The sequence below is a fragment of the Netta rufina genome (assembly GCF_964035555.1).
Source record: "Netta rufina genome assembly, chromosome: 5".
Lineage (NCBI taxonomy): Eukaryota > Metazoa > Chordata > Aves > Anseriformes > Anatidae > Netta > Netta rufina.
Genome location: NC_140128.1, coordinates 50,916,819 through 50,944,085, shown reverse-complemented (window position 1 = coordinate 50,944,085; position 27,267 = coordinate 50,916,819). Strand labels below are relative to the sequence as shown.

General features: G+C 35.9%; 2 protein-coding genes across 4 annotated transcripts in view; both read right to left on the bottom strand.

The window, feature by feature from the left end:
- PAPOLA (poly(A) polymerase alpha) overlaps nucleotides 1–1,633 on the bottom strand; it is a 43,020-nt gene extending 41,387 nt beyond the window's left edge. For 2 of the 3 annotated variants that reach the window (XM_084287773.1, XM_084287774.1), the window contains exon 1: nucleotides 1,299–1,633. In XM_084287773.1, coding sequence (XP_084143899.1) covers nucleotides 1,299–1,306 — 8 coding nt within the window. In that variant the 5' untranslated portion in view covers nucleotides 1,307–1,633. The remainder of the gene's footprint in view (nucleotides 1–1,298) is intronic. The other variant, XM_084287775.1, reaches the window with a different exon arrangement.
- A 1,826-nt stretch (nucleotides 1,634–3,459) lies between these two features.
- AK7 (adenylate kinase 7) lies at nucleotides 3,460–26,571 on the bottom strand (the record flags this gene model as incomplete). The annotated part of the gene is made up of 18 exons (XM_084287999.1): nucleotides 3,460–3,498; nucleotides 4,597–4,755; nucleotides 6,500–6,720; nucleotides 10,277–10,474; nucleotides 12,372–12,440; nucleotides 13,433–13,561; nucleotides 14,459–14,603; nucleotides 15,078–15,206; nucleotides 16,738–16,887; nucleotides 17,464–17,541; nucleotides 19,517–19,607; nucleotides 20,132–20,220; nucleotides 20,811–20,894; nucleotides 22,949–23,059; nucleotides 23,496–23,590; nucleotides 24,586–24,694; nucleotides 25,800–25,979; nucleotides 26,488–26,571. The coding sequence occupies 18 exons, from the start codon at nucleotides 26,569–26,571 to the stop codon at nucleotides 3,460–3,462; spliced, it is 2,160 nt and encodes a 719-aa protein (XP_084144125.1).
- Between the last annotated feature and the right edge of the window lie 696 nt (nucleotides 26,572–27,267).

Here is a 27,267-nt window from a genome sequence, read left to right as displayed (position 1 = left end):
GAATGCTGTTATGAAGCATTTGGAACTTATGTAGACACAACACAATAAACTACAAATGAAAGCAGACAGAATAAGTACCCTCCCATTTTCCTGAAGCCAAAAAAAAGCAGCTAACTTCAAAGTCCATTTCTGGTAAATTTTCACTGCCATAGTTTCTGGCAATTTTTCATTGCCATAATGAACATGTGCAAAGTTTATAAATAAATACATTCAATTCTTGTTATAAAAGCCTTGGAAACTACTTGGCATAACCATTTTCCTTATGACATTCACCTACTGTGTTGTTTTTGCCACAAACTCTTAAGCTTGTCCCACATTATCTGCACTGCGACTAATATAGCAGTATTTTAGATTCAATAAAACAAGCGCACCAGGCAAACTGGGCTATTCTTCACATGACGTCTGCATATGTAAACCAACAGCGCATGTAATAATTCTAAGTTCTTTGTATTTCTCTTTCAATGTCCCCATGCTGCCTTCTCCCTCCTCCCCCCAAAAAGCTCAGAGCGTAAACAAACCTGATTCCTAAAGCCTACTTAACCCATTACCCATAGCTGCTTCCCTCGACTTACTGAGGTATAAACGAAATACTACCATCGTGGACTACGGAACTAAGGAGTTTTCTATAATCCACCCGGAGCCGTCAGAACGTCCGCGAGAAAAAATAAAAACAGGAAGAGGTGGGGGAAAGGAAACCGGCGCAGAAGCCAGGCCGGGGCTGCGTCTCCCCGCGTTCCCGCAGGCGGGCGGCAGGCCCCTGCCTTGGGGGGGTGGGGGGGCAGCCCCGGCGGCGGAGCGGCCGCTCGCAGGGGGCACGGCGGCCGGGCTGGGCGCTGCCGGCCAGGGGGCGCTGCCGGCCGGCGGCCTGGCGGCGAGGTGCCCGGGCGTTTCGGAGTCACCCGGCACCGGGGGGGGGGGGGGGCTGGCAAGGGCAGCGGGCTCAGCCGGGACCGCCTCACTGCCGGCGCCTGAGGAAACGCGCTCACATGGGGGAGGCTGCGCCGGCAGGTTTGGGAGGGAAAAAAATGTGCGTGCAATAAAACAAGGTCCGCGCTTGGCGGCCGGGGCGAACCGCGCGCCTTGCGCTCTCTGAGGGGCGCCCCGCAGCCGGCCCCACCGTGAGGGGGCCGCCACAAGGCGGGGGCCGCCTCGGCACCCCCCCGGGTCCGGCACCCGCAGGGGAGGAGGGGGGCCCCGGGGCCGTGCGGCCTCGCACTGCGGCACCCGACGGGGGCGGGAAGGGGTAACGGGGCCGCGGGGCAGGCTGAGGCGAGGCGCCCGGCCGGCGCCCGACTTACAACGGCATCGTCTCTCCGGCTCCTCCTCCTCCTCCTCCGCCGCCGCCGCCACCACCACCACCGCCGCGTCTTCCCCTTCTGCCTCCTCCTCTTGCTCCTCGTCCTCCCCCACCGCCGAGGCCGCCGCCGCCGCCGCCTGGGGGCCGCTCACTCGTCCCGCCGGGCAGCGGGAGCCGCGAGCATGGCAGGGCCGGGCCGCGGGCCGGCCGGGAGCGCAGAGCCGCTGCTGGGCCCGGCCGCCGCCGCTTCACTTTCCTCTTCCCCTCCGGCCTTCTAACATGGCGCCCGGGCGCTACCACAGCGACGTTCTAGAACGGGGGGGGGGCCCCACGCAGCGCCGCGGCCACCCCCGCACGCCGCGCACGCTGACTCGTCCGCGCCTGCGCAAGAAGCCGCGGCGCCGCGGAGCGTACCGGGAGTCGTAGTTCCGCCGCGTGGCGCCGCGCGGGGGTTTGAAAACAAAGCGCTAACGGCTCTGAGGGGGCGCGTGCGCGCGGCGGGAAGGGGCGGGGCCGGCGGTTCGCGCTGCTGGCGGCGGGCACGGGCCCCGAGGGGAGGGGGACAGAGCGCGGCCAGCGATCGCCATGGAAACGGGGGCGGCGGGAGCGGACCCGGGCCTGTGGGGGCCGCTTGGGGTCCCAGGGGCAGCCCCGCGGCCTGGGGGAATGTGGGTCGTGGTCAGCCGCAGCAGGCTTTTTTTTTTTTTCTTTTTTTTTTTCTTTTTTTTTTTTTTTTCTTTTTGGCCCTACGCAGAGCTGGGAGTTTGTTTTCTAATAGGTGTTCCGAAAGCTCTGCCACAAGGAGACCACGCCGATTTCAAAAACTTAAAAATTCTCACACTTCACATATCTACTCAGAAAAGTTTCTTCTTAGAAAAATACATATATTAACAGCAACTACACTCAAGGCCTATTTTACCTCCTTTTTTACTGTCCGATTTTCATCTTTGGTCTGAAAAAGTAGCACTCAGCCTACAAATTTCTCTAAAATTACCAGTTATTTCATCTTCAGTTGCCTCACGTGATAAGTGGTAACATGGACTGGCAGCATACAGGAACTCCACATGCCCAAGAAATGTTCCTTTAGTGTAGGAGATAGTAGTCCTGAACTCTCTTAGGGCTATCATCACTGCCTTGACTGTGCGACTGGTCGAAAACAGCCAAAAGGGGACTGTTTCTTTGTAAAAATAGTAATATATCTGAATAAACACCTCGGAAATTAATACATCTAAAATTTAAATACTATAACTGGTAAAAGAGGTGCAATTTGTTATCACTACTTTCACAGTTCTTTCTCCTTTTTTCCTCTTTCTCCCAACCAGTCCTTGTCTTTTTGTTTTGACAAAATCTTGCATTTGTTTTACACCAAAATTGATACAAGTGTCAGCTCACTCAGCACAGACATTGACAGGTTCTCTGAAAGGTATAGAAAATCAGTAGAGAGAAAAGACTTACATCAACAGCCTGGAAACTCCTCATTCTTCAAAACATTTATCAAGTATCAATGATGAGATTTACACCTACGTACACCAGTTTGTATTGTACCAAAGAAGAAAGAAAACAGGAAAAAACAAAAAAAAACCTGGTGTTATGACATACCTATACTGGGAAATTGTTTAACTGGTCAGTCACTAGAGCACAACAAGAGGGCTGTGTTGCAAGTGTTTTGGCCTCTTGATAGGTAATGGAGAAAATATGAGTGCTCATTGCTTCTATTATTTCTGTTTTGAGTGAAGATGCCATTTCTTCTCTCCCTCTTTTTTTTTTTTTTTTTTTTTTTTAAATAAAAGATTTTCCTCAGGCTATCCTTTCACAACAATATATTGCTTAAATATGATGCACAACTGAAAAAAATCCAAGAGGAAAGTTTTGGAGAAAGAACAGATTCATGTTGTTCAGACTTTGAAGTAGATACATGAAATACAGATACACAAATGTATTAATTAATGTGTAGTGTATGATAATTTTACAGAAGGAATATTAAAAACCCAATGCAACATACTAGTAGAGTATGAGAAATAAAAATTTAGATTAGATAATGAACCTAAACAAAACCATGATTATTTTTGTTCAAAAACTAAGTATTTTTATTGTAAAATACATTAGCGATGTTCTTCCTTTCCATGTAACAGTTTCTACAGCTGTTAGGATTTAATGTTACCTCATTGTGTATCAGGATTGTTCCTGAAGAGATATTCTGCCTATAAAAATAAGATTTCCAAAGTTATTTTCAAGTCTCCAACTTTAAAATTTACACCAAACAACAACAATGTAGTGGATAACACAGCTTTAAACAAAATCACAGAAAGTGTTAAGTGGCTTTAAAATTTAATCTCTGCCCAGTATGTCAGAGAAACCTTTTCTTAGTATATACCACACACCTCGTTCTGCCTCTTTGTAGCATTGACCCCATCAGTATCTTGGGCAAGAGAAGGAGTCATATATTATGACAGTATTTGTTACTCCATGAAAAATCCTAGGGAGTACCCTAGGGCCTGATTTCTGGACCCAAAAGAGTAAATAATTCAGATCAGTAATTCAGATCATACAATGTTACGTGATTAGTAGGAAAGATCTCATGTTGCTACAGTTACACTTAATGTTCATTCTAAGCTTTTACTTGTTTGTTTGTTTGTTTTTCTTCATTAAAACAGTGATTGCTTGTACTGCTTTTCTTACTCCATTTGCTAGGAAAGTTACTTATACAGTGATAAGTGAAAGTTTTATATATACAACTATAGCTTTATGGCATCTGAATTCCTGTCTGAATTCAATGTTGTCTCGACTTTCAGCAGAAAGTTGAACTAAATATCTTCTTGAGGTGTTTTGGAACTGGAATTATTCCATGAATGTCTGTCTGGATTCACTCGTGAATTTATATGTATCGTGAAGGGGTTATTGAAGACATTACAATAACATGCATCATTGTGCCTAGAGTGATATGTTAGAGTGATGCCTCTCTTTCTGCAGGTCTCTATGTCACAGCAGAATGGGCAGGGTACGTAAGTGCAGAGTGAGAGAACACTCACCAAAGTGTAACTGATTCTGGTACTAATTATTTTCCTGTTACTCTAAAGCAAAACTGGATTGATGTGTCAAATGATCCCAATATAGTTACTGGGTACTTCAGCTTTCACTATACTTCCCACTTACCTGAATTGCAGGTAATTAATTGTTATCATGAAATACGGAAAAAGAATTCAAGTCCTTATGTTAAATGAGATTCTATAGAGTCATGTGAATATTTTCATTAAGCTTTTACAAACATATTTCATTAAAAAGAGATGTAATCACCTTACCAGAAAATCAACAGGATCATCTGGCCTGATCTTACAGCATTCATTTAACCCTTGAATAAGTGTTGGCATGACATGCTTCATTAAATAGTTTCGTAGTGGAATACATTGGGCCTCCAGTAACTCTTGTTCTTGTCTTTTGACTTCCTCCAGTTGTTTACTCTACAAATAATTAACCAAACAACAAAGAAGAACACCTATAAGTACTTTACCAGTACTTTACTAACTAATGGTGGTGACCTATGGGAAAAAAGGAGAATAGTGCTAGAAATCATGTACACAACTTTAAAACTCACACTTAACAGAACAACAATGAACTGCTTATTAATCTTAAAGGACATGGCACACCAAGGATGGCAAACTAAGCATGAAGAAAACGGAAATAACCCTCCCAGCAAAATCATTTTACTTCTCTCTCCCTAACACCTAAAAGGAGATTTATTCTGAAGTTTTCCAGTGTTTCTATTTCCAAAGGTATTTGGCAAAATAGTTGGTAAACACTGCACCACTTCAAAACTTAATACTACTGCAAATGTAGATGGTTTCTTGGGGGTTCCTTGAACTGGGGAAAAGGAGAATATTTTTACACAGGAGAGATGCCTAACTCATTAAATAACTTCAAAATATGTCTTTTTAAATCTTTTTTTTTTTTTTTTCTTTCATTTATGTCAGTTCAGCTGAATTTATTCTTGATTTCAGGTTAAAGCAATTCGTTTGAGTATAATCCTTGTACAAGAGGGAAAGAGGGAAATAAATCCACTTGGAGTGTTCCTTTCTCACATTCAATAGCACTTAATAGGATGCACACTTGCATCCTGTTTTAGCCAGAAGATTACTCAAAAACATGTTTATTGTCCTCTCTTCTCGCACTTTATTCATAAGTAGCCTTAGTCCTACATGTATATAAAACTATAAAATGAAGATACCCTGAATATTGCTTTCCTATACTCAAGGTATAACACAAAATCAATGTTCAGATAAAACTAAGAGACCAGCAACTGAAAACTATGTTTACCTGATTTACTGAATCCAGGAGTGTTACTCAATAAATCCTGCAAGTAGTCTTAGGTCTTTTTACGCAGAGTGCAGCTAATCTACAATCTCAAGGGCAACCGAATAGATGCATAGATTTTAAAAGGATATTTAAAAGGATAAACTTACACATTTTATTTAAACACCTACTTTAGCTCCGTATAATGCAGTTCACTTCCTTGAAAATAAGCATAGAGATAACAAAGATGATTCTTATTTACAAGCTAGCATCAGAGCAATATAAATGCTTCTTTAAAAGCATATGTATGGCCTTTCAAAGGTAAAAAAAATTATCTGTGCAATGATCAATTTGTTTTTGAATAACTCTAAATGGAGGCAGTAGAAGAACTACCTACTGGTGAGGGGAAAAAAAAAAAAAAGAAAAGAAAAAAAATTACTTTAGGTGTGAACAAGCAATTTCCTATACTATGTATTTCAGGTTATTTACCTAAAATTTCTTAGGTGTGGCGAAATAAATAAGGGAGAAGTACTATGTGCAAAACCTGTGAGGTCAGGCACCCTAAATACTAGGTACTTATTAAAGTATTACCAAATAAAAAGCATCCTTCAGACTGCCTCAGGGAGGCTGCACTGAAGTGAGGACTGATGTCTCAACGATGTCTCTCTTGCAAGCTCAGAAACCTTTCAGCAATGCAGCCTGGGATATCGATCAATTCTTTGTTCTTTAGTTTGAGCCTCAAAATGCACTGTGAAGATATTCTGAGAAAGATCTAAAGTATGATATAAGAAACTAGAGAATTTATCCCACACTTTCCAAGTATATTTACATAACAGATTGCTGGAAATGCTATTGCTTCAGCTTTCTAAGACACATAAATAATAATGGCTTCCACAAAAATGCAAATTAACATACCCACTCTTCCCACTTTGCCATCCTTTCAGCCCTTTCCTCAGCTTCTCTACGCTCTCGTTCAGCTTCTTCTTTAGCTTCTCTGGCAAGGCGTTCCTCAGCTGCTTTCCGTTCCAAACTCTCCTTTTCTTCATCTGTCAAACCATAATTTCGAGGTTCCCCAATTTCTTTGACAATCTCTTTTACAATAAATCTGTTCTCAGGATCTTCAAATTTGGCTACATCTTTAAAACAATACAAGAGAGAACTTTGCAAGGCTTTTCTCAATTATCAATAGTCATTAGTGAATAACTGCAAGACCTAAATATATACAGTGTTCGTGTTGCTTGAATTTTCAAGTATGTTTTTTTTTGGAGTGTCTTATAAATGTCATTAATGTCTTCTTTTTTTTTTCCTATACAAAGCAGATTTTTTTTTTTATCTCTAATTTTCTTTGTTAGTTTCAGCTAAAATAGTTTGTCTTTTTAATGTGGTGCTAGGGAGAAAATAGTTAATTTTTACAACTATTCCATTCAGCAGTTGCAGCATTCCTAAGTTTTGAAACTTTCATACAAGGTTATTCCAGTATCAGAGATACTTCTCTTTGACACTCTTATGCCAGCTTATCTACAGGTATCAAACCATCAGCTTCTGACCCTGTATCTTCATGCAGGTTCCACAACAGGTGGTTAGAATTTGGCAAGAAATTCAAAAATTTTCACTCACGCAGTGTTTTACCATTACACAGACCTATCTCTGGTTGAACTCTTATTACATTATGCCTACAAAACTAATCTGTGGCTTCATGTAGAAGCACAGAGACCACAGAAATCTTTCCTTTCACTCCTTCTCCCTTTTAACTGCTGAAGACTATTTGGGGACTGAACCTGCAGAAAAAGAAAAAAAAAAAAAAAAGTGAAAAAATAAGAGAATGGAAAAATGGGGAAAAGACAGGAGAAGGAAAAGACTCCTGGCACTGAATGCATATGGAGCCCAGAAAGTGCTGGAGATACCTGAAAGAAAGGGTATAGTAACATACATGGAAAAGAGGAAAAGTGAGGATTTGAGGTATACAGAACAACTGAAAAACAGAATTTAGTCTAAAGCTCATTAGTCCCTACTCCACATTCCTCTGCTTTATGAAGTTATGTTGAAAGCTATTGGCAAAGCATGCTTCTCATTTCTTCACTAATTCAAACAGAAGCATTACTCATACCATTATTTCAAGAATTTGTGTCTTTGTGATTTAGACCTGAAGTCCAAACTCTGCTAATGAAACAAGGTAGAAAGCTAACATAATTCTACATGACGCATGATGACATTTCTTTCAGAGCCTCTTCTTTCCAAAAATCAGGAATTACATTCCTGAAGTATTCCAAACTACAATGATTTTATTTTTTATGCCAAGGAGTTCATTAATTATACAGCTTTTGCTGTACCTGGATATACAAATTACAGTGCAAGACAATTTTCTAGTCATTTAAATTATTGCTAAGAACATTCTTGGCATTGAATTTGAGGTCTCAAAGACTACAGTCTTTTCTCAGATGATGAAGCAAGATTACAACACAAATATTAGAGCAATCATAATTACATGCTAAAATGTCCTAAAAAATATTGTTTTTAAATGAAAAAAAAAAAATTATCACTGTCCCTAACAGGGAGTAAAGATCACCAAAAAATGAAAAATTCTGTTTTAACATTCGTTTTTGTAGATGATCTAATGTGCCTGTGTCATCATCTCCAATTTGCAGATGAAGAAAACAAGACACAGACTTGCAGACTTCATGAAGTGAGTCACTGTAGCAGAGCAGCGTTTCCAGAATCTTGAAGCCCACTCCTTTGTACTAATCATATTTCAGACTCAGTTAAAAAAAAAAAGTAATCATAAAAGCAATTTGTAAGGCCATATGTTAAGATTTTCTAAAATTAAGGTGGAAGAAAATATTGATTAATTTGAGTCAGTATTTAATGAATCAAGCACAATTCTTCAACAGTTCTCCACTAAGGTAAACCTAGGTAACTTTTCTTTCTTCTGACCAATATAACAGTCACTTCTCTGTTTAAATTTGTTGATATTAATTCAGTGGTTCTGATAAACCAACAGGAATATCAGCTAGAATGCAAAGCTGAAGATTCCCCAGTGAAATTATCTTTGCAATCTGACCTTTTAATTTTAGGGAATATAGGGAAAGGAGCAGTTCCTGACATAAACAGGCTCTAAAGATGCTTCTGCTTTTAAGATGGAAATCAACACTATAAACTGAAGGTGAAATTCATCTGGAAGTCACTAAGCCCCACAGCTGTGATACCTCAATCGTTAACCAGTGAGTATTGTGATACCTCAATAGTTAATCAGCTAGTAGACCAGTGACTTTCCTAATTTAGAATTAACTAGATTTTTAGAGTAATCTTTGGACATAATTCTTAGCATAAAACACTGAAATATGCTGTTGTAGACCATACACTTTAAAGTCCTTACCAAGATAAAACAATGTCTTGCTATTACTTGTATATCCCAAAGTTTATAAGATTAAAATATGACCAATTAATGACATCACACCTTCTTAATATTTATTATTTCTTACATTTACTTTCTGCATTAGAGTTACTTCAGACTTAATTAAATGAAAGTGCTAGCTAACCTGCATTTCAAGCCTCCCAGGACTAAGACAATCATCTTTATCATTTGGATCTGATTAAGAAAGACAGAGGCATCAACTGAAGACAACAGAGCCAAATATATTTATCTTATCACCTCCTTTCTTTTATGAATTGGAAAATGGTAAAATAGATTTTAGTGGAAAACCGTGTGAGAAAATAATCAGTACATAATACAAAAATCACTCAGTACCTGGATACTTAAAAGGGTAAAGATGTGAGCGTAGCTTAGAAATAATTCTAAATCTAAAATGATTATATTCACGTTATTTTTTTCCACTGCAACATTTCCTAACAACTCAAATATGGTATTATTTTCATGATAATCTCCAAGACTGACATTAATCAATTGACTTCCTATTTTTTATTTTTTTAAGTTTGCTCAACAAATCACTTCCTGTAACTCATTTAGATGGACAATCCACATATCAGCAGTTTTACTGTAGTTGCAAGGTTTTCCCTGCGTTCTTTCTCTTCTACTCTTTTCTTTCCATCTCCCTTCCACAATCTAAAACCAGTTTTATTAAGAATGCTGTCATCCTGTACTTATTGTTTTTGAATTATCAGATTATAGCAATCTTCTCAAGATTTCCCAGTGATCACGATGTTCTAGGAGTGCATAGGGAAGAAATTTTTTCTCACCCATAGGTATGAAACAAGAAGGACGTATTACTAGCCTTCCACCTTTAATCTCTAATCATATTCTTTCATACTTACAGAATACCCATATATTTTCACCACATCTGAGGTTAAATCTAAAGAAAAAATATATGAGCAGCTATAATATTTAAAGTCCATGAAAATATATTATTAGTAGTCCAGAAGGATGCCAAGTGCAGAGATCTGTAAACTATATCAGAAAACTACATGTATCTTGGTTATTTAGCCTACAAAACCAAATGATTAATAAAAACACTAATTTTAAAGACATGTTAACTGTACAATCTAATCAGCACAATTCAGAATCTTTATGAGCGTATAAATACTTCCACAGGTATATAGTTAGATGCCTGCTGTATATTTATTCTGATATGTTAGGTAAAATATTTATATATTTACTGTACAATCTTCACAAGTGTTACATTTGTAACAATAGGAATTTTTATTGATATTTTAGCTAAGAATTTTATTATTTCATACCAATAAACTGAGGATGTATTTCAAGTTCATCAAAATAGTTGAGAACAGTCTCGTCTTCTGTGTTTATCTCTCTGAAGAGACTTAAAGACTGCAGAAACCGGTCCTGAGTATAATGAGTTCCAGCAACAACACTTTCTGGTAGATTTATTATTCTGTTTTTAAGAAATTCATCAGATGCAGTCAAAGATACAACAAATTCTGTGAAGAAGAACACATTATCAGTGTCCATATATGATTTTTCCTCCCTCATATCTGCCTTCTGTTAATAATACCTTTTAAAAGACAAATGAACATAAATTCACACATATGCATATAAATATTTCCTTATAGATACTTTAATTAAGAAATGCTGATATGCAACTTCTCCAGTTAGAGCAATCCAACAAAATGAAGAGGAGGCATTAAAGAAGCAACATGTTCTAATTCTACCAAGTTCTTTCTTAGCATTATCAACAAGACTATTCTTGAAAGAAGAAACAAACATAGTCCAATTTTTCTGAGAAAGCTAACAGAGAAGAACCAACACATGTAATTGGTATAGGAAGAGAAATAAACAAATGTGAATACTGCAGCTGAATTAGGAAGTAACACTGGAAAATTTAACAATTCATTTGTTTGTCAAGTCTTCAAGAGTCATCACAGTGTATTGCAATTTCTCATCTCACAAATAAATCTGTATTTTCCTAAATAAAGTAAATTAGGAAAAAGTAACAAAAAAAACCAACAGTGGATTAAACATACTATGGTACCAGATGCCATCAAATTTGGTGTCAATGTTATTTGTAGTATTTTCATAGACAAGAACACCAGAAAGCATCAAAGGATCCATAAAAAAAAAAATCATCTCCTTTCTTTAGTTCAGAATTCTCATTCTTGTAAGTTTCATTAAGCATTTGCAGTATTTTATCAACAAACAGTCTGCCTTTTAATTATTAATGTAAGTTATCACAATATTTTCTGATATTTCTATCTAATATCACTTCTCCATACTACCAAGGCCTATTAATATAACAAAGTTGGGCAGTATTTTTTCTGATTTCAGAGAGAAATTTGCAGAACCAAACACAGACAATCCCCCTCCAACCTCCTTGTGCATGCCAAAAAGAGCAACCCACCCTAAAAACAGAAACAAAACAAAACCCACAAAAATCTCCATAAACCAACAAAAAACCTTTTTGGATCATTCTCTAAAACAAGTTTTCTCCAAGGCTGATAAGGTGTTTCTAAAACAGATCCCTTGCCTGAAGTCCTTGTTTTGGGAGAGAAATTAGGACTTCTCCAGTCCATCATAATTCACACATTTAAATTACATTGGAGTTACCTTTAAACACATTTGATGAGCTGGTACTTCTCCAGCCCATTGTAATTCACATTTCCTCTTTCTGCTATTGTAACTGAAAGTGTTTTTGTTTATAAAGAACACACTTTCCTTTTTTACTTCAGAAATCAACAGTTCCTAAATGAAACCAGGTAAAAGCCTACTTTTAAATCAACTCTTTCTCCCCTTCATTTAAGTGCAAAAAGGAAGTAATTTTTTCAGGACGTTCTGAATCTTCTCCACTTCCATTGAAGCTAGTGAGTTATCAGGCTGCAAAAAAAACACTGAACGCTTTAGGTATTCAGCTTTTATACTACCTGTATAACTTGCTGATGCAATAAAATGAATTTGGTAGTATCATTCAAGATACAATGCTAAGTACTGCAAAGAACGCTACCAAGGCCTAAACTTATATATATATATATGAATATTCCATGTTCAGGAGCTCACATTTATTCCATTGGTAGATGGAATACCAATAGATGGTATTAATAGATGGATCATAACAAAGGCAGCCACTGCTCTTGGTAAAAACAGCTGATGGCATTTTCACAAAAGAAAACAAAAAAAGAAAAAAGAAAAAAAAAGAAAATACACCCACAAAACAAACCCAAACCCTCCTATTGATTAACTGTTCACTTTTAAACAACAGGGTAGCAGCATTACGTGGATATTTCTTTTAAATGGAATATGAACAGATGGAGTGATATTTTAAACTTCTAGTTGGTGGCAGCAATATTTGAAAACTCCTCTGTTTATTTAAAAAGTCAAACTTACCAGGTGTGATTAATTTATCACATTTAGGTATTTTGCCTTTGATTTCTTCTTCTTCATCTTCATCTTCCACTAAAACAAAAGCAATAAATGATTGACATTATCATTTGAAGCAAAAATATTTTTATATTTACTAATAACATGCCCCATACAAGCACTTTTTTTTTTTTTTTAATATTCAAATTGTAGCCTAACTGTTGGAAATTAATCTAACCTGGACACCAGTTTAGAGTAGTCAGTAAGTAATCTATGCTGTTGCCTGCCACAGATTCTACCATGGGACACTAACAGTTTTTTACCTATACAGCAGAGCATGCACTTTCATACACAGTTTCAAAATATGTCCATACTACTTTACCCTGGCTTCTCCTGCTGTTCCATATTTTCTTCTGCCAGTGACAGAGCTTAGTTAGTAGAAATGGTTTGCTATGGTATGGTTAAAATGGTTTCTGCTGTTAATTGTCTGCTATTCTTGATATGGATAGACTGCTCAACTACTTGAGCATCAGCTAAGCTAGATGATTTACAGCCCAGCATAGTAAAATGAATAAGACTGAATTTTGTTTTCCTTAAAATCATATCCTTTAATTTATGGAGATGGTTCTTGGTCTTAATGCATAGACAGTGCTAGCTCACAATTTGACATGTATGTTGCAGAGCTCCACAGAAGTCATATCCAGTGAAGCTCATCTAATATACCCACTCTAATTTGGTTTACACAATATGTATTGGTGAACTGTCTGGATCCCCCTGTTAAGCAGCCCTTTAATATTATGAAGAAAGTCTGCCTTACAGCTTTCTCGCACACAGTATATCAACACAGAAAGTATCCTCTGTATTTGGTCATTTATTTAGGACATTGCCAGCCAAGATCATCTGAAAACTGTCTTGTTTAAGGTGCATAACAATTCATTACAATCCTTAAATTTTAAGCAGCATGTGAAAACAACTGTTTTGTGCCTTGCTCTGCTGTCAAAACAGTGTTGATGCACTTCAAGTAATACGGCACTGAGAAAAATAATGATAATATTAACAGCAATAAAAACAAAAGCAGCAGTACTTACAGTAAAAAAGCTCTTTTGCCTGGTCATAGGTCTCTGGGAACCCATCTAAAACATATCCCTGATTCCTACAAGGCATAGATTTGAGCTTATCTTTAATGAGTTTAACAGCATACTGATCATCTAAACAACCTAAAACACAAAGAAGGTTAATAGGAACCTAGTTTATGGAAAAGAAATACCTGAAATTATTTACTAACATGTTCACACATATTAGCAAAGAGCATCAGAGACACTTTCTGATCTCCAAAAAAATTATGTCATTGTGTGTACTACATGCTGTTAAGAGATTTATAGAATATAAGTGTAGCTATGAAATAAAATGACACCTGTGTTTACAATGTTATAAGTATTAGAACTTTAAGGCTACTAAACATGAAATTAGGCATTTTAGAATAACGCAGTCAGATCTTGATATGAAAAGAAATAGAATAGAAAAAAGCATGTTACAAAGCAATCATTTTCTATTTACAATTAACCATGAGACAAATTCTTGCAAAAACAAATGTGAAATAGGTTTTGCAAGTTTCATTTTCAGATTAATAGACTGAGATATAAAGTGACTTATTAACTTAGCATACATTGTGGAGCAAATGTATGGCAGTAAAGTTTGTTTTGACCTGATTTTTTTTGTCTTGCAATGATTGACTCCAGCTTCTTTTTTTATATTTAAGACTTCTAAAAGCTGAGGCAAAATTAGAATCTATTGATATCATTAAAATATTACATCTTAAAAGGCATTATTATTTTAAACAAAACAAAGAATGCAGAAAACTGCCATTATTTTTCTTGCTGAAATAGTTTTCATTGCAAATTTGCTAATTACATACTTCACTTTTTACTTTATATTATTTAAATTATGCTCTCTGTTCCAAGAAGAAAACTTGATAGAAAAAAAAAACTGGCTAAGAATCTAAAGATTCTGAACATTCAGTCACATACATATAAACTTATGGGGTTAAAAATAATTATATAAAATGTATAAAGAAATAGAAAGATGGTCCCCTTTTATTACTTCATATTTCCTACCTGCATTCTGCTCCATGCTTTCTTTAATTCCAGCCAACAATTCATGTGCTTCTTCTACATTTGTACCCTCTTCTTCGTCTTCTTCATCTTCTCCCTCCTCACCCACACTGTCATAGTCCACTTCTTTAGGAGCCACAATTTTCTCCTGAAGACAAGATCAGAAATGTGAATAGGCTCGGAAATTCTACGGACAACTTTTCTTCTACACAGATGTAATAAATAGGGGGAAAAAAAAACAACAATGAATTTCACATATGCTCCTGGACTATGAGAGACTGAGCAACCTTAAATCTTTAAAAAAGAGTTCAGTGCATCCCCAGAGATGATCAGTATGTTGAAAGCTATTTCCATTTTAAAATCTAAAATTGTTTTGGTAATGTATTTTTTCACATCAGAAAAGAAAGCAAGAAAGTAAATAATACCAACAGTTATAGGTGGACTTAAAAAGCAATCAATATATTATTATTTTTCAAAACATTTTGTTGGAATATGATTATTTCCTTTGGTAACTCTTAAAGTACTAAATCATGGAGTTTAATTCATTTTAAAACAATGGCAAACATTTTAAAGTCACAGAAACTAAAATAATAGCAATACTAAAAAACAGCTAGTAACACACCAGATTTGCTATTGTTTCAGAAATCACATCTTTTATCTTAATGTGATGTAGCTTGTAGTGTTTGCAGAGCTTTTCAGCGATGGTAGATTTGCCAATCCCAGGCGGACCGTGGATGTAAACTTTGAGAGGCTGGGGAAAAAAAAGATGTAACATCAATCAAACATTACTGAAATTTTTATTTAAAAGGTACAATATTTTCAGTATAACTAATAGGAAATAACTATTATAATTAAAACTGAAAATGTATTTTAGATTTATTTACACCGAGCATGGTCTATATCATCCACTGCTTTTGAGTAATGCAGTTAACTCAATGGTACAACTTCAGCTTTGGAGAAAAAGGTATATTTCTACTTAGCAGCCTAACAGACCAACTTACAGTGGCACTATTAGAGGTTAAATGGTTAAAAGAGACATAACACAATCTTATAGGCAGTGGATTTTGGAGATAGGTGGCAGATATTTTACTATATAAATGCAATCACTTTATTTTCCAGCTGAGGTAGAGTTGCTGTCATCACCATAGTTATTCTGACCTCAAAAATTTCAGATTCATCACCATCTTAAGTTAATAATTTTTCATTTCAGCCTATCTTGCCCATGGTTGAATCACTAAGTTACAAAATACATTTAATAAATATCATGCAATAAACTCAAAACCATACATCATTAAGTTCATATCCCAATTCAGTAAACCTGACAGTATTTTTAATATAAACCTAATGAATTCATTAATTTCTAACATATTCTCTAACATAATTTCTAACAAAACCTGGCAAATGAATTTTTTCAGAGTTGTGACTGGCACAGAGGTCTAGCTAGCCTTCCCTCTTCTACTTACCTCATGGTATGCCTTTATTATACATCAAACTTTTTGAATTGCAGGCATACCTACACAGATGCAGTAGTTTAACACAAGCACAGATCTGATAATCCTTTTGGATGTATGCAGGGACTTTCAAAGAAAAAACTTTGAACGAATTATGTTAGTTATATTTTGTTTTACACTTCCTGAACCTATCATAGTTTGAACACGATACAGACGTGCTGAATAGCTTTATCATACTAAAGACAATCAATACTTGAATGAATGCAAGCATTTTTATGCACCTTTAAATAACTACTTCCTTATACATTTGAATATGGAAATGCTAAATATTTAGCTAACATAGGAAACAGCAAAGTTGCTCATTACATTATACAACAGAGTGGAGTAAAATGAAAGCCACATTGCAGTTAAGTATATTGACTTACTAAGTATAATGAAGGACACAAAATGTTCACCTAGCTACTGACTCTTGACATAAAAATCTTAAATAAAATACACAGTTACTGCTTTCTTGAAGTCTAATATACCAGGAATGCCATATATTGCCTACAGAAACTAATTTCAAAGCAGCAGCTTCTCCATCACGAAGCTTGTTTTCACTTACATGATTGCAATTTTAGGCATAACAGAAAACATTAGGTGATTACCTTAATTAATATTCTATCTTGTCTAATTAATTTCTTCAATTGAATTTTCAGATTTTATGCTCACTTATTTTTCATCTGTCAGTCTTCTGTTCATTTTTACTTAAAAAGATAAAGCTTGTGTTTATATAGATATTTTTATTTGAAAAAATAGAGCACTTTAAAACAGCATACACCAAGTTATTACCAGAAGTCCTCGACTTTGCTTGTATTCCTTAACAATCCTTTCAATGTTCTCCACCAATCCTGTCTGAGCAACCCACTTAATGTTGAAAGTCTCTTTCAGAAATACAGCTTCCATTCGTAAGTTCACAAGCAAAATATCCAAATGTGTTTGCTGAGGGAGGAAAACTACATTTACTTTAAAGATGCAATCTATGGATGTTAGGATGTTAAAATAACTCTGTTAGCTTAAACTAAAGACTAGAATGGGGGGGGGAGGCGTGTATAAAGAATGTAAGCACAGGGAAAGCATGTTTGCACGAAGTGCAAAATATACGTTTTAAGCTTTTTTTAAAAATACATTTTTAATATATATTTAAGTATTCTTGAGAATTATCAAATTATTAAGCAATTATTTGGTACTATACAGAGGTCTCATTATTGCAGGAGAAAAAAACTTCTTTCATAAATTCATTTTACACCTTAAAACTAGGAGGTTTTTAATTTATGTATTTCTCCTATGAACAGTTCATTCCACATAAATAGATGAAGATGATCACTTACATATGTTGTGTTTGTCAGCCTTAGTAGTACCTCAATATTAATTGAGGTAAAAAAATAAAATACATTTTAATAATAAAATACAAAAAATAAATTACATTTCATAATATAATACTTCACATTATTTTCTTTAGGTTTAGATCCTTTCCTTAAGTAATAAAAGGAAAAGTAATAAAATAAAACTACTAACAGTTAACTCTTTACTCAAGAATGCATTTTCTCTTGGAATCTTCTCAATTTTTCCTGGTCCAACATTTTTACTGATACACTATAAAGAAGAAGAAAAAATAAGGTAAGGCACATATCAAATCAGATTCTTAGGAAAAAAACAAACAAACAAAAAACAACAGGATTTCTGGAGATAAAAATCTGTGCTCTAAATGTTATGTTACACTATACCTGAAAAAATCAGTACACTGATTGGAATTACAGATCAAAGAACATTAACTTTAATGTTAGTATTAAACATCTCTGTTTTGCTATATATCACTTCCTTTTTAGTAGCTGCAATAAAACAAAACAAAACCAACCAACCAAACAACAACAAAAAATAGCCAAGTGCTTCAAAGCTCTTAAGTCCTATAAATATATAAATATTTATAAATATATATAAATAAATATAAATTCCTACTGCTTAAGATCAAATTGAAGACCTATCTTATTTCTTAGCATTCTCACTTCAGATTTTATAAGTATTTAATTCTGTTAACATTCAGGAAAGATTTTCAGATCAATGGAATGCCAGCATTAACTCTTCAGTTTCATTTCATCATTAACCAGAAGTTAATCACTCCTGCAGTCCTTTAAAAAAAAGGTTAAAAACAAAAACAAAAACAAAAACACATGCTAGATTCCATAAAATTATAACAGAAAAAGCTATAGAGCACTAGACCAAATATATCCAGTATTCTGTCTCAAACAGCTTCAGCTAGTGGACACCTAAATGAAAGTAAGAGTAGGAAAAGCATGCATGATACTTCTTCCAAATGCTCTCCTAATCTTTGACTATTTTCAGCTCAGAGTCTTCCTAAATTAGAAACAGCTGTGGTATGTTTAAAGTAATTCTCAAGGTATTTCTCATAATTCTTACCTATACTCACTAAATGCAAAATATCTCTGCTACAGCTTAGGCTTTTGTAGGTGACCCTTTTATACTATTGATTGGCCTTACAGATTTCCTGGCAAGCTTTTTGTTCTTCAAAGGCTTGAAGAAAAAAAGAAGGATATTAATTTTAGGTCTTTTCTGATAATTGACCTTTAATATTGTTTTAAGTCTGTTTTGTTTTGTTTCTCTTATCCAGCCAGATTTTTATGATTTTTCTTCTTCAGGACATAACTAACTTTTTGAAGTCTGCCATCCTGCTTCCCTCAGCCATGCCAATTATCATTTTATCTTTCCCAATCTTTTCTTAATAAGTAGCATGCAATGGCCTTATACATCTAATAATGTGAGTTTCAATAGCTTCTACATTTCTTCTCTAAATATTTAATATTTTTAATGTCTTTTATGTTCATTTTTATATAATGCTCTTTCCTATAGTTGGCCACAGCTATAAAGATTATTTTGACCTTTGCTTTTTCCACATGAATGTTGAATTATGGTCACTTATACAAGGTGGACTTTTCAACTATTAACTTTTTAGTGAGACCCTTTAAGCCTGAACCAAAACAAGGGATACATCTTGTTGTGACCTTCCTACAAGGCAGTTCCATGAAATATTGTTTGACACTGAAAAAGAATGCGCTGTTCTTATGTAACATTTGTTCAATCTACATGGGAAAATCTCGTTACACTGTATTAGCTGCTTCTCTCAACTCTTGAGTCTCACTGTAAATTACAGTTCAATAGTGTCATCCAGACTATTTCTAGAGTTCATTTCAAAATGCTTGGAAAAACAAAATATCTTCATACAAATAAAAGAAAAAATATTCTAAAGACTTCTGTGTATCTGATTATAGTACTGTGAATCCCATAACACCTCAGCACAGTTTTAAGTAAAATTTCAGTTTAAGTTAATGATAATACTTTCAAAGTTAATTCTGCAGAAAGAGGTCAAAGTAATACATTTTGTCTAAAGGACAAAAGTCTTGGTAGATTTCAAAATTATTTTGTTTATTATTTATTACACAAGATAATTCAGGAAGACTTAGGGACATCTACTTCAATGAAAATGTACAGTTTGAAAAATCTTATAAATATCTGGAAAAAAAAAAAGAAAAGGAAAAGGAATAAAATCTCTTACCTTTATTAATTCTTGAAGAGTGTGCATAGACTCATCTACTGCAAGTATATAGTTAAACCTTGGCTTGTGGTCTGCTACATTCTGTAACACTCTGAAACATAGGAACGTCAAGGCTGGTCAGTATAGGAGCATACTGGGACTTTTCGCGTTAGATGCAATTCAGAAGCTGTCCAAATACAATGACTACATTTAATTTTGGAAAACTCAGAGCACAATATTTTCATGCATATTACCTTCAATAAAGAAGATATTACCTTCAATAAAGATAGATATTTTATTTGTAAAGAAGTTCAAAGGATAAAAAGCAACACCTGTACAACATATTAATTTAAGCTGTAGAGTCCATGATGCATTTCTAGTTCTGTGCAAGTTAAGTGATACTACTCGTTATATCCAGCCTTGCCAGTAATTTCTTAAAAGCACAGAACCTGTACAATAGACCCAGGTTTCCCGTAGGAATATCTAGTACCAAAGATACTGAAGTCTCTGCCTGCCTCAATAAGATGGGCCAAATAGTATTCTTAAACCCTCTCTGCCCCAGTTTAAAAAGCTCAATATTCTGCTATTGGGTTTGTTACTTAGCTAACTATCAATCACTGTCCAAGTGAAACTTACGCTGCTAAATCAAGAACATGAATGGTTGGAATAAAATTGTTTCCATGTCCAAAAACAGGAATTGCAGTAGCCTCACTGAGCCAACCTATCTGAAATTACAAATTGACAACAAAGTTAGAAGTAAATGGTTAGATTTAATATGGTATATTTGTGTAGTGGCAAATCTATATATTTAGGAGTATAAAATTCCATTTACTGAATGACTGATGAAACTGTAGTAAACAATTTTGAGAAATACTGGCAGCCAAAAAAAAAAAATAATAATAATTTTTATTATTTTTTAAAAGGATACTCTTTGGTATTGACAAATGTTTTTATTACTTTGTATCCCCCCCCAAAAAAAAAATGCTTGGGAAAAAAAAAAGGAATGCAATGTTGAAAAGAAAGACATTTTTCTTGGTTCCATTGATCTGATAGTCATTCTCATTATAAAGTGCACTTGTAGATACTGTTCTAAAATTATGAAAATAAAACAAAGCAAACAAACAAAAGCAGATCCAAAAAATAAAGTGGAAATTACTTCAATTGTAGCTAAAATATTTTTCTAAGGGATCAAATAATTAATTCTGTTCACAAGAACATTACACTTATGATACCAAAGCTATTAGAAATGCATTTAATTCCATTGCAATTTGCCATTAGATATTAAATAACCCCCCCAAAATGCTTAGATATCTACCTTAAAAAAGTAGTGTAAGGCACCTTCCCCAGCTCCATACTGAAGTCCTGAAGCAACAACATAAGTTGAAAATACATGTTTATTCTGTGAAGTAAAAACAACAAGAAAGTATTTACAAAATTATTGTACTCCTAATGGTTTACACTGAAACTTTATATATTTAGTATGTAATTTCTCAAGTTATATCACTTAAATTTGGAATTAGACCAATTGTTGCATAGCTTGTAGTTTTGTAAGACATATTGTTAATATTTCCTTAAAACAACAACAACAAAAAACATTACTCAGAATTGACCTGTCTTCATTTGAACTGAAATTCTCAAAAATCTTTTAAAAGTTAAGAAATCGGAAGTTACTTATAATAATGAAATGATCTGCATAATTTATGCCTCAACTTTCTTTTTACAAGAAATGTAACAATGAAATTCATTGAAGCTTTTTTTTTTTCCCTATTTGCATTATACTTGCATTCGATTGTCTAAAGAAGTGGGAAATGCAGGTTCGATACTTTTATAATCACTCTGCTTTCATTTTGATATAAAATTTCAAACAAAATCAGTGGACTATAAAGTGTTTTTCTAATGATACATCACAATTGACCCTCATATTTTTTGCTGACCATTATGCAAACCTGGTCATATGTTTGCCTGTTCTTGATGACTGTTTACATAAAATGAAACTGATTGGATCAGTGTTGAGGATGGTTTCACACAGTGAATAACCCATACTTAAACCATCTTAAGGAGGGAAATTTCAAGCAAATCTTTTAAATTAAGACCAGTTGCTTAGACATTTTTAACTCTAAACAAAAGTATTAAATAATTCTGATATTGTAAAGATCTTAGACATTATACATCTACATAACAGAACCTGCATTTACCAGCAGAGGCTATAAATGCTAGGACTTGAGATCAACTTTTTTGTGTGTGGAAAAAAAACATAGTTTGCTACATTTTTTATACTATTTCAGAAATATAAAACCAACAACACTGTTAGTCAATCTTTGATTGCATAAACAAAGCATCATATACAGGGATGCCAGAAAATAATAATACATAGTATGTTATCCATGCAATGTGTTTCTATCTTTGTAATAAAAACCATCTCAACTCAATTGAATACAACAGCTTGTTAGTAATCACATGGAATATTAAAATCAGACATTGCAGAGAGCACAAAAGCTCCCGTATTAAATTTGCTTGTGTAGTACTAAGAGAGAAAGAAACTGTTTTTAACCTAAGAGCAGCAGTTCCCAAGTTTGCTTTGGACAGACTGCACGCATGCCCCAGAAGGCACATAGTAATTTCTGTCTCCCACCAGGAAAATCTTGCCTCTCATGAAAGCAAAGGAGGAGCCATTTCTCATCTACACTAAGGAGCAGGTAACTAATTGGATCTTCTACCATTTAACTCGCAGTAGCTTCTGTGTGGGAAAGCAACAATACTTTGGCACCCAGTGAAATACAAACCTCCAAAAGAAGTCAAAATTCTCTAAAAATACATATTTAGTGTCACAAATCACACATATGAGAAGGTACTACTTGAGATGACTTGGATATACTTAATAGAAACAAACAAACATCAACAACAAAAAAACACACTACAAATGATCAGGCAAGCTCCATTTATGCATTTAAAGACCTTCAAGTTCCTGTGTAATATTCATTAAAACCACTAGATGTCACATTTTAGCTAGTAGAATCAGCTCTGGGCTTCTTTGGTTGGTTTGTTTTATTTGAATAAAACGGTTTAAGTGGGGGATAGGTCTAAAATCATCCTTGAGATTTTCCCTCACAGTCTCCAGCTTTACGTCACTCTCATACAGCCAATGAAACAATGTATTGCATCAAATGAGAAAAGCATGATTCATCCACTATCTAATAAATAAATAAATAAATAAAGAGAGAAAATTAGGAATCTGTATTGTGTATGTTATTATGTATACTGTATATGTTTTATTTCAAAAACGTAGCCTTATTAATAAAATATCAAGAAGCGTTGCTATTCACATTTATAAAAAAAAAAAAAAAAAAAAAACACTCAAAATTTATTCAAATTGTTGTTAACTTCTAACATTAAGATAATGCTCTAAGATGACCAAACTTTTTCTCTTCTCTCCCCACAAAGATCTTTACGTACAGTTTTCCCAAGCTTGAGAATAAGTTTTTCAGCATTTATGTGATCCATAAAGTTAGGATGAGATTTTCTTCTGCGATAATCTTCCTCAGTAAAAGGAATCTCAGAATCATCCTAGGAAGTAAAAAAAAAAAAAAAAAAGGAACTGTTATACATGCTTTAAACCAAAACAAATGTCAAAGGCCTAGATGGATAAAACAAGTTTTTAAAAACGTTACAAAACATCTATTTTGTTTTCATTTGAAATTCATGAAACTTCTAAGTTTCACTGGATAGTTAGCATGTATACACAGTCCTAATATCTTCCTGTATATCTCCTTATCATTGTAGCCCAACGTCTAAACCTCTCTATCCAGTGGAATAGATTTAACAATTCCGACAGAAAGCAAGATTTCATATGAAAGGATCGTGAGAAAAAAATATACTTGCTGACACTAACCGTATCTGCTAGTAAGGAAGTACATACTGAAATACTTTAATTAAATTCAATGAATATTTTCCATTAAATGGAAGTATTCACTTAAAAGAAGAATATTTTCTTATTACTTACTGGGTCAGGGGGTTTGCTTTTTGCCCAGGTCATTACTGTTGAAACGAGGATGAATACCTTTGGTGTCGCAAAATGCTCTATTTCTGTATGTAGGGCTGGTAAACAAAAGCAAAGGATGTAATTTGTTGTAAACTGTTCTACTGAATCCATATATTTGTTTCTCTGTAGAGGTCCTGTACAGACATTTATGCTATAGTGTTCTGTGTTATGTAGTTTGAAGCAAATGCTCTTTATTTTGCTTGGTATAAAATAAAAATAAACCAATAATGAATAATAAAACAAATAGAAAAATAATGGGAAGAAAGGATCACGTTACCACTAATGAATATAATCTCTATAGAAACAAATATTGTGGAAAAAGAAAAAAAGAAACAATCTATACTAGAAAATTATTTATCTTTATTGACTACAAAGATACTGAAATAAAAGTGTTTTATAATTGAAACAACAAATCTACAAAAATAAGATTTTTTTCTTTGAATTTTATATAGAACAAAATAATTACATGTGGATGATACTTTGTTAAGTCCTTGAACTTACAATGTTACTTAAGTATTTAGACAATACACGGAAATGTATAGTTTAGGTTAACTATCATAAAAAGAGCAATTTTGCATTGTCGGCATAAGAAGATTCCATATACCCATTACAATTTGGTTGTATCAATCAGGAAGAAACTGCAGAAAGACCAAATGGTATTTTTCATTGCAGTTTTAAGCCAAAACTTAAAATAATTATATAAAATATTAAACATTATTTGAATACCAAAGGAGCAAGTTTTCTGCCTACCTTCAAACACAAATAAATAAGATGGCTGTGGAGAGTTATTTATGGAAATAGCTGCCTACACAGATATGTCATTTAAAGTGTCAGACCATTCTATGACAGCTTCTCTAGCTTATGAATGCTAAAATGCAATCAATGGTCCCTTGCTAATTAATTGAACAATTCATGCAGCATTTCCCTATCAAGGATGCCAGTTTTATATTACAGTAAACTATAAATCCAAGGTCATTTCATTACACATTTCTTGTAAACTTTGGTGGCTATATAGCAAACAATTTTCTGTTCAGTCGATGGCTATACTAACCAGAAGCAGCCCATTTAGCTTCTTCAATTTGATTTGCATCCTCAGTGATGTTATATAAAACAATCTCACATTCAAGCAAATAACTTAAGAGCTCTTTCTGAGAAGAGACCTGTGGGAAAAATAGTTAAAACTTCTTGTTAGAAAACACAGGAAAGAAGGGGGGAAAATCTATTCAAAATTATTTTTCTGATAGATAGAATGCAGTTTTCTTGCACATAGATTTCTGAAAAGGATGCTAGAATAATTCATATGACTGATATCAAACTAAATCTGTCAGATAAAAGTAAGATGATGAAATGAAAATTAAATGCTGAAGCTTCTGATTTGAAGTAGACATTAATATAGTTCAGAAGTATGTACAATTTTAAGTGCTATTTTAGGATTTGTATTTTCAGTATAATTATTAGTATCACAAAAAAAAAAATCTATGACTTTTACAGGTATTTTAAGCAAGGATCAGCTGGCAGAATGGACAAGACATAGGAAAATGTCAGTTTCCTTGCAAAACAACATCCTGTCTTTGTTAAATGTGGATTGTCTGCAACACTTGAACAAATCCAACAAACATTCTGCGTGACAGCAGTGGGCGAGATTAAATATAGCTAACCATAATTTTCAGATTAAACAGCTCATCTTGATAGAAGTTCAGAACAAAACTTTCAAAATTTTAAAGAGATTCTGGATAATAAGCAGCTTGAGACAGAGTCAATTTTAGTTTCAGAAAACATTAAGCAATTACATTCTTTAAAACAAGCCTCCTTCAGTTAACCAAACTCTGGACACATATACAAAGATGCAGGTATTCAGAACAATTAGCTGCTAGCGAAAGCTGTGATTTCAGTGAAAAATTAAGACGGGAGGACACTGACTTTGATTCCAGTACTACTACCTAAGCTGATAAAAGAAACAGGAGACACAAGAGAGTGTGCTTTGAAAGAAAAAGAAAACAGACCTGTGGATTATCAGGATTGATAACATCCTGTCCATTAAATATATATATATATATATATATATTTTAAGACCGGATTCTTTCAACTTTTTCTGTATGAGAACTAGCAGGGTGGAGACAAGTGTGCAGGAAGCATAGGGAGTAAAATATGCATACAATTTCCAGCAGCAAGAGAACACTTTATTAACGTCGGTTGGTCATTTTATGTGACTTGCAATATTCCTAACGTTACCTAACAATGACCTGAAATAAGATTATTACTTACTGCATATGTTTCCTCTGCAAAACATGGTTTAGTACCTCCTGGCTTAGAAAGGGTACCAACTATTTGGTAGACTCCCTCCTTTGGCCTAGTAGAAACTTCAGCAGCTGAGTTCTTTTCATCCTCCTCCTCCTCTTCCTCTATGCTTTCTAGTGATGCTCCAACAACACATTTGGATAAATACTGCAATATACAAGACACACATTTGTATGCAAATATGTATCTCATTGGGACTGCACTACGCAGCTTCTCATAGTCTTGGGAAGACACCAATGCTGCTGACTAGCTTAGATGCTGTTGCAGGCAGTGTAGCTCAGAATACGACTTGGGTAAGCAGGGAAATGTTATGGACTGCACGAACTCGGCAGCGACATTTTATCTTGCCGCTTGCCCTAAGCCTCAGAGGTGAAGGTGTTGCTGTGTCCCCAGACGCCTCTTCTCCTCAACCTGACTCCTCTCCAGAAGGCGTTACCTCAGGGAGATGTTATCTCCAAGCATTATCTTTCACCACAGCCCACAGCTGCCGCCCCAGTCCCGACCTGCTCTACGCACACCTCCACCTCCTGCTCTCATTCCCTCCTGTCTTCACCCCGTTGCCCCCAGTCCCCCTCCGCAGCAGCCATTTTAGGTGACCACGGCCGGACACCCGCCCGGCGGCCAGGAGAGCAGCCGGGGGCCGCCACGCCGTCACCTCGCCGATATTGCGGCCGCAGTAGGAGTCGAGGTGGTTGAGGAAGATCCGCCGGCTCCGAGCGGCTCCGAGCCCCGCTTCCATGGCCGCAGCCCCAGCCGGCGACGCGGCCCGTTGCTAAGGGCGGGCAGCGGCTGCGCCGAGCCAGGCGGGGCCGGGCGCTGCCGCATCGCCCTCACAGCCGGCGCGGGGCGCTGCGGGCACGGGCTGAAGGCTGCGGGACCGCACACCGGCATCCTGCCCTCCAGCCGGCTGCTGCTGGCCTGGGAGTTTCAGCAGGTGGCCGCTTATGGGGACTTTTGGTGTAGCCTAAGCCTTGGCGTAGCCTTGCCTCGGGTGTTTTACCTGTGAACCTGCCTGCCTGCCTGATCATAGAGTGGAAGTGTGCCTTTCTCATCTCTGCCTCCGTCATCTTCCTCAGGTGAATCAAGATCAATCGAGAATGAGTCAGGAACGCAAGGCAGTAACGTGCAGGGAGCAACGAGTAATGAGCAGCTCTGTAAGGCCACTTCCTCACAGAGTTCAACATGGCCATCTCCAGAGGCCGTACCCACATCAGTCCTCACGCAAACATTTCATCTGGGGAGTTGCTTTTCAGAGCTCTGCTGAGGAACTCAAGGACTATCACAAATATAATCAGGCACTTAGTATGTACATATACTTTTTTTCATACCTAATTCAATCTATCCTACAACAAACATGAAAACCTGCGGTCAATAAAGGAGGGAGTTTATTCACAACTTCTTGACACTGATGAAGACAAAACCTAGCATTTCTGTG